The 13,927-nt window shown below is 37.2% G+C and overlaps 1 protein-coding gene across 3 annotated transcripts in view; it reads left to right on the top strand.

The window, feature by feature from the left end:
* The window catches only part of adgrd1 (adhesion G protein-coupled receptor D1), a 62,710-nt gene that overhangs the window by 33,985 nt on the left and 14,798 nt on the right, over nt 1-13,927 (top strand). For all 3 annotated transcript variants that reach the window (XM_067413424.1, XM_067413425.1, XM_067413426.1), the window contains 2 exons: nt 11,453-11,526; nt 13,152-13,275. In XM_067413424.1, the coding sequence (XP_067269525.1) occupies nt 11,453-11,526; nt 13,152-13,275 (198 nt within the window). The remainder of the gene's footprint in view (nt 1-11,452; nt 11,527-13,151; nt 13,276-13,927) is intronic.

Genomic DNA, 13,927 nt, shown 5'->3' with positions numbered 1-13,927 from the left:
CCATTATCAAAAGTAACCAAGTATAAATCAATTACAATAGCATATATTGTTCCAAATTTAGTAATGTGGCTTGAGCCTTTTTTGTGAAGTTGTGAGAATCAGATTGATCACTCCAACTCCAACTCAGTGATGATTATTTGGTCACACTAATTCAAATCTGGCTTGTCACATTTCCTATTTCTGTCTCGTTTCCAAGTTTTCGATGGAACATGTCTTTGTGTTTTCATTGACTTTTCATGTGCAGTAGTCTTTGTATTCTCCATGTACAGAAGCAGCTGCTCTAAATTACAGCCCAGCCTGTCCATAAACGTATGTAATTACAGAGCCTGTGAATAGAACGTGAAATACCAAAAACCTACATTTACTTCTCAACATTTATCTTCTGTGTTAAGCTTGGACAACACACTTTTTTAAATTTAGCCCAGCCAGGCTTTATTTAGATTGAGCAGTTCTGTAAATATGCTCCAGTGCAGTGCCATTAACCAGCATACCTCAGGAAACCAATGGCAGCGTTTTTATATGGTGTGTAACTGGGTTTGGTCTCAATCAGAGACAGTGTGTGAGGAGATGTTTAGCAGGCAATTCTGAGCATGTGCTGTTGCATATGTGTGTGTGTGAAAGTAAGAGTGAGAGATGTGAATAATAAATAAATAAATAAATAAATAAATAAATATTTAATGGAACAGTTCATCAAAAAATAAGGTTATATCCTAAATATATTTAAACTAAAATGCAAACCTATCGTATGGCTTCAAAAAACCTAACAGAAAATATAACGCAACATGCTTTTGACATTTTTGAAAGAACAGCCAATTACTCTTTTAACACTTGGGGAACTATATAGGATTGTTCTTGTGTTGTGTAAATTAAATATAGGCTTTATTGTATTGCTAGCACTCAGTTTTTCCTTCAGTTAGTCATTGGGTTAGTCATCAAGGCAGACATCAAGGGTACTGTCCCAAAAGTATGGAAACAACACTCCCACTCTATCGTATTGACGCCACTTCAGATGCACAGAGTCCTTTTTGAGGCAAAGTTATAAATTCTGAAGATAAGGACAGATTAGGACATTACTTTTCATAATGTGAAATAATAATTTGCCAAAATGTTACCACAATGGCAGATAAAAATGTGAACTCAAAGGAATAAAATCAAATTCATACATTTGAGTGCTTGAAAATGTCAATTAGACTAAAATCAAAGTGAGCACTTAACTTATGAACACTTAAAAACTATTTAAATATTTACACTATATAATATTACAATATATATATATATATATATATATATATATATATATATATATATATATATATATATATATATACATATATATATATATATATATATATATATATATATATATATATATATATATATATATATATATATATATATATATATATATATATATATATATACACACACACACACACACACAGTGGGTACGGAAAGTATTCAGACCCCCTTACATTTTCCACTCTTTGTTATATTGCAGCCATTTGCTAAAATCATTTAAGTTAATTTTTTCTCATTAATGTACATACAGCACCCTATATTGACAGAAAAACACAGAATTGTTGACATTTTCGCAGACGTATTAAAAAAGAAAAACTGAAATATCACATGGTCCTAAGTATTCAGACCCTTTGCTTGTGACACTGATATATTTAGCTCAGGTGCTGTCCATTTCTTCTGATCATCCTTCAAATGGGTTTACACCTTCATTTGCGTCCAGCTGTGTTTGATTATACTGATTGGACTTGATTAGGAAAGACACACACCTGTCTATATAAGATATTAAGGTTCCTAAGAGCACAGTGGCCTCCATAATTCTTAAATGGAAGACGTTTGGGACAACCAGAATCTTTCCTAGAGCTGGCCATCCAGCCAAACTGAGCTATCGGGGGAGAAGAGCATTGGTGAGAGAGGTAAAGAAGAACCCAAAGATCACTGTGGCTGTGGAGTCATGCAGTCGGGAGATGGGAGAAAGTTGAAAGTCAACCATCACTGTAACCCTCCACCAGTCGGGCTATATGGCAGTGCAAGACACATGAAAAGCCTGCATGGAGTTTGCTAAAAACTTGAAGGACTCCAAGATGGTGAGAAATAAGATGGTCTGACAAGACCAAGATAAAACTTTTTGGCCTTAGTTCTAAGCGGTATGTGTGGAGAAAACAAGGCACTGCTCATCACTTGTCCAATACAGTCCTAACAGTGAATCATGGAGGTGGCAGCATCATGCTGTGGGGGTGTTTTTCAGCTGCAGGGACAGGACGACTGGTTGCAATCGAGGGAAAGATGAATAAGGCCACGTAAAGGGATATCCTGAACCAAAACCTTCTCCAGAGTGTTAAAGACCTCAGACTGGGCCGAAGGTTCACCTTCCAACAAGACAATGACCCTAAGCACACAGCTAATATGAGGCCGGAGACACACTGCAAGCGTGGCATTTCTGTTGCGTGTCAGCTGCGGGGCGGCTGTGTGCCGTTTTCTGTCTTTGCACACCAGAAGCGTGTCTGGCGTGGTGCTGCTGCTACTATTGATGTACAGGGAAGGCCTTTACTTCTATACTTCAAGGCCTATACTTCACTTCAAGAAAACATCGGCAGTATTGACAGCAAAATAGGCTACAGAATATTTATTTCTGTATTGACAGGTGTAATATTTCAAAATCGATAATTATGTTGTTTTTTATTATTACAATTAGGCCTATATCTGCATTTATGTTAACCTAGAGACTTTCAAACATGAAAATGTAATTAATATGTATTCATGTCAAAATTACATTTTTGTAATTGACATTTTACTTGAAAACGCTCATCTGTCGCGTGAAAAATAGGCGTCTCTTCTATTTCTTCGCTGTAAAAAATTATTTAGAAAAAAAGTTACCTGGTTGCCTTAAAATTTTGACATTAAAATTTTGAGTTAATACAATGAACATTTTTTGAGATTCGACAACCTTTATTAAAATATTATTAAAAGATTTTGTAAGCATATTGGGTAATTGTGTGTGTTTTATTTCTGATGACGCAGTGAAACATGCCAAATTGTGATATTTTCATGATTTATCAAATTTTTTATGTGGTTCAGATACAATAATATTTTGAGTTTCTATTTATTTAAAAAATTCCTTTATTTTATATCAACTAAATATTTTAATTAAGGCAACCAGGTTACTTACTTTTTTAAGTTAAACCAACAAAAACCAACACATTTTTTTTACAGTGTAGTATGCACGTGTTAGCTCGAGCCGCGCATCACGCAGGCAGTGTGCAACCTCCAATCTGTTAACATCTGAGCATCTCTGGAGAGACCTGAAAATGGCTGTCCATCAACGTTTACAATCCAACCTGACAGAACTCGATAGGATCTGCAAAGAGGAATGGCACAATATCCCCAAATCCAGGTGTGATAAACGTGTTGCATCTTTCTCAAAAAGACTAATGGTTTTATTAGATCAAAAGGGTGCTTCTACTAAATACTAAGCAAAGGGTCTGAATACGTAGGACCATGTGATAATTAAGTGTTTCTTTTTTAATAATTCTGCAAAAATGTGTTTTCCTGTAAATATTGGGTGCTGTGTGTACATTAATGAGACTTATGAGATACTGAGAAAATATTTTCTATTCATTAAATAATAATAAATGTTTCTTGAACATCAAATCAACATATTAGAATGATTTCTGAAGGATCATGTGACACTGAAGACTGGATGCTGAAAATGTATTTTAGCCATCACAGGAATAAATTTTATTCAGTTACTAGTTTCTAAAATGTCATAGTATTTTGTTATTGTCTTTACTGTATTTTTGATCAAATAAATGCAGCCTTGGAGGAAATGCAGCATGAGGCAAGGCAAGGCAAGGCAAGTTTATTTGTATAGCACATTTCAGCCTACATACATGTACCATCTTAATTAGAACACCTCTCATTCATTTCTTTCTCAAACACGTTCATAACATCCATTTTGATCACTATTCCTTGATTTTTACTCAGGAACCTTCTTGTTAAACCCATACTCACTCATCATACCCTCCACAGATTTATACATACTCAAACCTTATTGTCAAACTTACTATTTCCATCAAACCCAGTTTTCACTTATCATATTTAACTCAAAAGAACATATAAAATAACAATAACCAAAGATAAGAACAAAGGTAAACTAAAACAATTATAAAAAGAATTAAAGCTGCAAGCAGCATTTAGCGGGGTTCAAGCATTTAAGGCCTTTAAACAGTTAAGGTCTTTTGTATTTAAGGCCTTTAAGCATTAAATTAATTAAAACTGAGATGAAATGAAGATCTGAGCATTCATTGAGGATTTATTAAAGGGTTTCGGGGACACTTGGTCAAGGCCACATATTGAAATGACCCAATTAAGCCATCCAAATGCAAATGCCAGTCATTTTGGATAATTATTGACCTGTCAGAATGAGCAGATCTAACAAATCATTTGAACATTATACGATAATAGATAAAAAAGACAATTTACAACAATTACAGGAAATTTACCATAGCAAACGCATCAAAGCTTTTATAGTTATAGCGCCACCTATAGACCAATCTCCATAAAAGTTTGAATGCTTGTTTAGAGTCACATGTCACATTTACATTCTCAAACTATTTTTGAGAAGATCTAAACATTTATTGAGGAGTTAAAGGTTTAGGTACACTTGGTCAAAGTCACATTTTGATATGACCCTATTATAGCTATCCAAATGCAAAAGTAATTTTTTTGGATAATTATTGAGAATGAGGACATATGTCATGGTAGCTTGCTGTCACGTGACGAATTGGGCGGTGTTTGAGCCCGTCCACCATTTTGGGATCCTACGCTATCGGTTGCCAGGGGCAACATTGTAAGAGCGATACAGAGATCGGAGCAGGAACGACGGCTTGAGGAATTATCATCACCGCGTTTAAACGGAGAAATGGAGGCCTCTTACAGGGAGAAACTTACTACCAGCGCCAGGCAGAGGTATTTAAGCTGGCTGAGATCAAAAACGTCGACCCATACGAGCTGCCTGCAGCACAATGGAACAGAGGCCTAATGTTAGATGCTTTACTACCTTCCTGAAATGTTTCTATACATATATTTTCTGTGCATTCTGAATAATATATAAATAAATCTCCCCACTATCCTGCAGCAGTCCAGTGCTCGTCCTCTCAGTAAGAGTTTTTCTTGTACTGATCATATTTAATACCTGTTGAGTTTTGATTTCTAAATGAATTTGACTAATAAAAAGGATCGCTTGTGTGTGCTGGTGCTTTTAGTTCAGCCTTCTTAAGTAGAATAAATGCTCAATACGTGCCTTAAATTAATGTAACGTTAGAGGAAAATTTGTCAACTATAGGCCTACTTTGAATATTAATTAAGCGTTTTGGGCATAAACATGTAAATTACATACAGTAAAATGATTGATAGTGAAAATGACAGAATAGTGATCAAAATGTTTAATACAAATAAATAAAGGATTGTATTCATCAGGTGTTACACACTTCAGCTTCGCGGTCACGAGTTTAGACGATGACTGACACCCTGAGGAGAATTATAGCGTATGTTTATCAGCAGCTGCTTTCTCAGCTCGGCTTGGGTGGATTAAAACTTCATGTTACATTGAGTTTAGAAAATGATGTACTTAGTCATCATCAGAATATCTCTTCTCCAGTCTCTGTCCGAATCCACTAAGGCGAGTACTATCCTCCCAAAATGGCAGAAGGGGGAGGATTCCGTGATCTCTATGGGCGGGGCACGACATCTCATTCTCAATTGATCTAGAGAGTCAGAATGAGCAGATCTAACAAATGATTTGAACATTATATGATAACAGATGGAAAAGGCCATTTACAGCCAATAAAGGGAATTTACCATAGGAAATGCATGGTTTTAAAGCTTTTTAACAGTATAGCGCCACCTATGGTATGATCTCCATAAAACTTTGCATGCTTCTTCAGCATGTTATGCCACATATACCCAACAATTGTCGTGAAGTTTTGAGTTTTCCCTTAGTATTTATAGGCTTTTGAATGTATTTTGCCACACCTCTTTTCTAAATGTCCCTGTTATGGCCATCCAAATGCAAAAGTTCAACTTTTTTTTCAAAGATGATTGCTCTAGAGAGTCCAGAGAATTGTCCTAGACTGGTTTGGTTCCAATCGGGTAAAAAACCAGGGACTAGTTTGCAAAAGTAGGTTTTTAACATAATTGCAAATATTTAATGAACGATTTGATTGACAGCAATGGCTCTAGAGGCAAAGTTATTTAACATGAGGAGATCTATCAATTGATATGCATATGGTGTGGATATGTCAAACACCACGTGATTACAGAGCCATAAAACTAGTTAGCGCCAACTAGTGGTTGATTTCTTTCAAAATTCTTACAGACCTCTAGGGCCATGAGTCAAACATGCCCATCAAGTTTCGTTCTGATTGGCCTCCGTTAACCTTGTCTTATAGGTATCAACTTCATTGGCCGATGGCGGCCATGTTGATTGAGATATGCTGATGTCCTCATATACATACATGGGGCCTTGGACCAAGATACTGCATACCAATTTTCAAGTCAATCAGACTAACAGTCAGGTGGTAATAGCCGTTTTTAAGTTTTTTTAACATTATAGCGCCACCTAGAGCCCAATCATCACGATTTTTTTATCGTGACCAAAGATTGAGCCCATACATAAGTGCACCAAGTTTGGTGATGATATCTCATTTCTTTCTTGAGTTATAGCCTTATTAATAAAATAGGCTCCGCCTTGAACGTCCATTTTGACGCCCCTTAGCAAAATTGAATCAAAGTTTCAACTTTTTTTCAATGATTATTGATAATCTGACTCCAGAGAATATTTCTGCACTGGTTTGGTTCCGATAGGTCAAAAAACCAGGCACCAGTTTGCAAAAGTAGGTTTTTCAAAAAACCCAAAATATCTCAAAATTGGCGCCTGAAGAGCGAGCCAATCCGAGGCATGCGTCTGGTCCGTCTCGAGCCAAGGATTCCAACGATATAAGGCACTTGAGGCTACGGCCAACGGTCTAGGAGTTATGAGCAGTTTTGCGCAATTGATCGCTATAGCGCCACCTATGGGCCAATCTGGCTCATAATTTGATAACCTCTCCTCGATTTTTGTACTACCTATTGGGCAAGTTTCAAGTCTCTAGCCCTTACGGTTTGGTCTGCACGATGCGTTTTACGGCAGAATAATAAACCGGCACAAATACAATAGGTTTTCAAGCACTTCGTGCTTGAACCCCTAATAAAGAGATAAGATAGGGTGCAATCAGTCGGACATACAGTGGCTCAGAGCTCATTCAGTAAATGCACAGCTAAACAGATGTGTTTTGAGTCTGGATTTGAATGTGGCTACTGTTGGAGCACATCTGATCTGTTCAGGAAGCTGGTTCCAACTGCGGCTGGCATATTGCGACAAAATCTAATTTTGTCGCAATATTATCCTGTTTGACACTGTGAAGCTGCTTTGACACAATCGTGATTGTAAAAGCGCTATATAAATAAAGTTGATTGATTGATTGATAATGGCTAAAAGCAGACTCTCCTTGCTTTGAGTGAACTCTTGGTATTTCTAACTGACTTGATCCTGCTGATCTGAGTGATCTGTTGGGTTTGTATTTAATCAGCATATCTGTGATGTATTAAGGTCCTAGCTCATTAAGTGATTTATAAACAAGTAATAGTACTTTAAAATCGATCCTAAATATAACTGGATGCCAATTTAAAGACCTGAGGACTGGTGTGATATGGTCATATTTTCTGGTTCTGCTCACAATCCTGGCAGCAGCGCTCTGTATGAGCTGCAGCTGTCTAATGGTCTTTTTGGGAAGGCCAGTGAGAAGGCCGTTACAATAGTCCACCCTACTGGTGATGAAAGCATGAACCAGTTTCTCTAAGTCTTGCCTGGAGACAAAACATCTAATCCTTGCAATATTTTTCAGATGATAGTATGCTGATTTAGTTATTGCTTTGACATGACTACTGAAACTCAGGTGTAGACTACTGAAACTCAGGTGTAGCATGAGAGACTTCTTTATAAAAATACTCTATATTAATTTGACATTTTCCAGTTTATATTCATAAGCTAAGCCTATGTTGTGATGTTACAGCTAGCATATCTGTGCCCTCTCCGCCTTCAAATGATCCCCAACAAATGGTGATGCGGAAGGAGATCACTCACCCGGGTGTGAAGGAAGTTTGGCATCCACATGAAGCTTTCTGGGGAACTTTGAAAAAGACCCAAATAGAGCAAAGCTGTGAGGTTGTTTTATATTAACCTCTGGCACAGTCTGGTGCAAGATGTTTCATATTTTGACAGAAGAGATGAGAGGCAGGCTAAATAAGAAACTATTCTACTGAATTGTTGTGACTTTTGATGATTTAGTAAAATTCTAACCATATTAAATCATAATCTACAGGGCTCAACCTAACTTACCTTATAAAACGGCACGTATTATCCTTTATCGTTGTCCAGGCCCGTCAATTTGATCCAGAATGTTGATCAATATTCATGACACATTATTGTCATTCAACACATTCCTCTGAATGACAATACAGAGGCTTGCATATGCTTGGAATTACACATCGTCCAATCAGGAGAGAGACTGAAGCTGCAGTTGGCGGAGTCGACTGTGTAAACCATTCCATCAGCATGACAGGGATGTGTGTTTTCTGCTTAATTATGAACACATGCCACTCAGGCTCTCTGAATAGACCTGATGTGTGATTACACAACCTGCTGTCATCTGATAGGCTGGTGAGAATGATGTCATAGCAGCTGCCAAATACCCCAGGCACCCCCCAGAAATTGTAGGTTACGTAACATCTAGCCAACATTTAACCTCTACAATGATTTTTACCACTACAATTCTTTGTGGCTATAAATGTTATAACTCAAGAACTTATTCCAAACCTGTACAAGCCAACAAGCTTAATCACCAACCTGTGTTTTTGTGTGCATTTTAAGTGTAATTTCATTCTCTCTGTGTCTTTGGATACGTTAGAAAGGGAGCTCCTCCAATACTGAGTGCTCTTTTGCAAGTCCTTTGTTGTTAATAAAGTGTTGGAGTGCTTTCACGCTTCTCTGGCAAGTGCCGAGCGCTGCGGGGCAGGGGGGAGCCGCAAACACCAAGCCAACCCCATCTGTGTTCATTTGACGAGAGAGAGAGAGAGAGAGAGAGAGAGAGAGAGAGAGAGAGAGAGAGAGAGAGAGAGAGAGAGAGAGACTTACTGATGGAGCTGTAAAAATGACTTGCTTTTTTTAGTAGTGAGATTTTGACCTAGAGTGAGAGTAGGACTACAATAGAAACTGAAGCGAATGAAAGTGAAAACTTATGGAAGCGCAGATGAGAACCACACCCATACATGCTCAGCCTACTTTAACTTATCTACACTTTTGAATTGCGGCATATTGTATTCTGACCCACAACTGGAAAAGGTAGTCTCGTAAACTGCCCCTTAAAAAAAGAAAAACGAAGCACCAGGTTTGTGTCTCCAACACCAATGCATTTACGGAGTCATTCTGGTCTTTCATTAAGATGTTAATGATCTGTACTGTTCCCCTTCAGGTAACAGCACAACAAAAAGTTTTCCACTTTCATTTAAACCACCATTTTATTAGTTAAACCATCTTAAACCTGTTGTTTAAACCAACAGGCACAATTAACATTGCTTCAAAGCAATGTGTGGGCAAGGGAGATTTGAAAAATGCCACAAACTGTTTACTCTGACCAAATCATTTGTTGTTACTATTAAGAGTCCTATCAGTAATGGAAAGCATCAGCTATCGTTTAAGTTTTCACTTGAGTGTTCCTCAACTCTTACCCACACTATAATGATATCGTTCTTTCTATGTGCTGTCAAACGTAGCCACGGCTGGATAACATTTGGAATGTTCTAATTCTCTCAATTATATCCTCTTTTAAATTATCACCACTTTGACTGGTTGATATACTAGAGGTAGTTTCCGAGTCATTTCCAAACATCCTTCATCCTCTCTACCAGTTTTTTTCCATTCCTGTCTAAAATATGGGTCTGTTTTCTTAACCTCCATACTGATTCTTTATAGTGTCCTTTATGCAGTCATGGATATTCTGTGAGACTGACTATTGAGAGGATATTCAAAGCATTCTTGTGTCTGAGCGTATGCATTTATTTAAAAAAGGAATGTCCGTGTACACTATATTGCCAAAAGTGTTGGGGCACCCCTCCAAATCATTGAATTCAGGTGTTCCAATCACTTCCATGGCCACAGGTGTATAAAATTAAGCACCTAGGCATGCAGACTGACACAAACATTTGTGAAAGAATGGGTCGCTCTCAGGAGCTCAGTGATTTCAAGTGTGGGTTCATGATAGGTTGCTACCTGTTCAATAAGTCAATTTCTGAAACTTCCTCAGCACTAAATGTCCCACGTCAACTGTGGTGTAAAGTGGTGTAAAGCACGCTGCCACTGGACACTAGAGCAGTAGAGACATGTTCTCTGGAGTGACCAATAACGCTTCTCTGTCTGGCAATCCGATGGACAAGTCTGGGTTTGGAGGTTGCCAGGAGAATGGTACTTGCCTGACTGCATTGTGCCAAGAGTAAAGTTTGGTGAAGGGGGGATTGTGGTGTGGGGTGACCAAAACATTTTGGACTATTTCTTGCTTCCAACTTTGTGGGAACAGTTTGGGGATGGCCCCTTCCTGTTCCAACATGACTGCACACCAGTGCACAAAGCAAGGTCCATAAAGACATGGAGGAGCGAGTTTGGTGTGGTAGAACTTGACTGGTCTGCACCTCAACCCGATAAAACTATTTTGGGATGAATTAGAGCAGAGGGTCATCAGTGCCTGACTTCACAAATGCACTTCTAGAAGAATGGTCAAAAATTCCCATAAACACACTTCTAAACCAAGCTGTTAGAGCTGCAAAGGGTAGGCCAACTCCATATTAAACCCTACGGATTGGGAATAGGATGTCATTAAAGTTCATGTGCATGTACAAGCATACGTCTCAAAACTTTTGGCAATATAGTGTATGTGTGCACGTTTTGAAATGTTGACTATTGATATATTTGGTGATATTGGCTTCTAATCTCTTGATGTGAGAGACTGTGGTTGTCACCACTGATACTAAAACACTTGTCTCAAGCCTCTGGTATGATAGAGGACTGAATGCCACTAAAGTTGTGTTCAAATTTTGTGGTCGAAATTTTGCCTTTGCAGCAATTTGCACGATCAGTATTATTACGTACATTTGGTCATTTGAATTTGCTGTGCTTACCAACAGAAAGCTGCTTGGAAAAGCTTAAAAAGTGACATCTGTGTGAGGAGTGCTTCATACATCTCTACACTATTGACAATGGACTTTTATATGCATGCTAATGTAACTTATGAAGGACATAACAGCTGTGATGTTTCATTCTTAATTGTACTGTTTTCCTGTCTTTCAGAGTAAAGAACAGCAGCTCCTGGCCTTAAACCAAAGTAATAAAGTGTTCCTGTACTGCGCTTTCCTGGACTACAAGTGGGTCTCACAGCTTCATGTGCTTCTTTATGCATACAAATGTTTCGTATTTCACAGTTATTTATTTGTAATTATTGGGGGGGGGGGGGGAGTATAGTGACAGGAATTTTGAAATTCCATTTTAGTACTTGTGTTCATAGCCATGTTGTTGTTTTTTATCTGATATAGTATTAATATACTAACTTACTTGAACTTAAATGTTAAATTAGATATTTAAATATGCTGTGTACTTTAAAATATATAGTGATAACCACCATAATAACCAATAAACAATTTGTTATTTAAATAATTTTTTGGAAATAGAAAAATCACATTTTATGGTGTCAGAGAATGCCCACTTCCTGTTTGTTTGTTTGTTTGTGTTTTAACTGTAAATAAGCTTTATTTATTTATTTTATTTTTATTTTTGCTAACAAAAATCTCATGAAATGTGCTTAAGGCATAAATTGAACAGTACCTAATTTTAAAATAAAATAAAAAACAAGCATATTTTTTTACATTCACGCAGTTAACAGTTTTACTGTAGCATTTTTACATACTTATTTTCTGTTAAAATTACAATCAAAATGTTGGACTGTTTACATTTTTAGACCATTTAAGGATGTCCCAACTTTCATCCTCATTCTCACTGTCCAGAGATATTTATGTAGTCTCTCTCTCCCATTTATCTCTCTCTATCTGTTATTTTAATGTGTCTAATTTCATGTTTCCTGTTAAAGCTTTTCAGGAAGTGCTTCAATATATCAGTATGTGTGTCTTGTATTTATATCCCTCTGTTATCCTTTATAAGAGCCAGGAATACAGTAGGTATTTATATGATATTTAGCACAGCCTCATAATTTTCATTTGGACTAGTTTATGCATACAATTGTCAGTATTCTAATTGATCTTTGAGTCTTTCTTCCAATTTGTCATTCAATCTAGTCTTTTAGAAATCATGAAAATCTCTTGTTGATTAAAAAAAGCAATCTTATACCAAAATAGCTATACCCAAAAAATCACTTAAGGCCAAGTAATGAAGCCAATTTCGGGATCATGTGAACAATGTGAATCATTTGAATTAGAGCATGTTTGATTTGGAGTGTGATCCCTCCCTCCATTGTCTCTCTCTCTCTCTCTCTCTCTCTCTCTCTCTCTCTCTCTCTCTCTCTCTCTCTCTCTCTCTCTCTCTCTCTCTCTCTCTCTCTCTCTCTCTCTCTCTCTCTCTCTCTCGCTCTCTCATTCTTTATTTAGCTTGTTCGCTCTTTCTCCCATGTGGATATTTAATAAATGACTGCATCATTAATGGAGTGATGAAACTGGAATATTTTCTCTAACTGAGATTAATGGGTTCTTACGTTAGTTTTGATTTCGTTTAGATCAGATTTGATTAATTACTCTCTGGTAATTCCATTAACGCTGGGCGAGGGTGTGAATGCGTATGGTTTCAATATAAACAATGAACAACTCCAGCAACTGTAATGCTCAATTAAACCTGTGTGTGTGTGTGTGTGTGTGTGTGTGTGTGTGTGTGTGTGTGTGTGTGTGTGTGTGTGTGTGTGTGTGTGTGTGTGTGTGTGTGTGTGTGTGTGTGTGTGTGTGTGTGTGTGTGTGTGTGTGTGTGTGTGTGTGTGTGTGTGTTTCAGCTTCAAAGAGGGTGTGTGGTCCAACGAAGGGTGTGTGAGAGCTGATGGAAACCTGTCCTTCTCCATTTGCTTGTGTAACCATCTGACAAACTTTGCCATCCTTATGCAAGTGGTTCCTTTGGAGGTGAGGCACTCAATGTCACTCAATGTCTGCTGCCTGTTTTCTTTTGTGCTAGATAAATTACCATCCATCTTGCTTACTTTTGATCCAAGACCTTTACGGCACTTTTCGTGTCTTTAAGTTTAACATAATTCTGTTTACTTTCTCCATGGAGTAATATATATGTTGTTTGTTTTTAATACAATTTATTATACTAAAATTCTTTTGAGAATGTGTATCTCACATTGCCATATATAGTAAGATTTTATGTATTTGGTAGAAACAGGTTAGACATACTGCTTTTTCAATAATTAATCTGCTATGAAGAAAGACTAGGAATACAGATATAAATAAATAACAAATATCGATATTTCTCTATTCCATCAGGCTTCATCTTTCTGTTTTGTCTGTCTGAACAGCCCCTTTTAAATGAAAGCTTGCATTTCATCTCCGCTGTTATTTCTATTTTGATTGCTACTTGGTTTTAATGCAAACAAGAGAACTGAAACCTGCTTTATATATATATATATATATATATATATATATATAAGCACCAGCAATTTTAGGGCGCTCAGTCCATGACGTCTATATCTGACTACCTAAGTCTTATCCAAGCTGATTTCCAGAAATATGCGCATATAGTACAAAACTGGCTGCGAACCCTGATGTTAGTGGA

The sequence above is a fragment of the Pseudorasbora parva genome, chromosome 13 (assembly GCF_024679245.1).
Source record: "Pseudorasbora parva isolate DD20220531a chromosome 13, ASM2467924v1, whole genome shotgun sequence".
NCBI lineage: Eukaryota > Metazoa > Chordata > Actinopteri > Cypriniformes > Gobionidae > Pseudorasbora > Pseudorasbora parva.
Note: the sequence above shows the minus strand (reverse complement) of the source record. Positions and strands in the feature narration are given on the sequence as shown.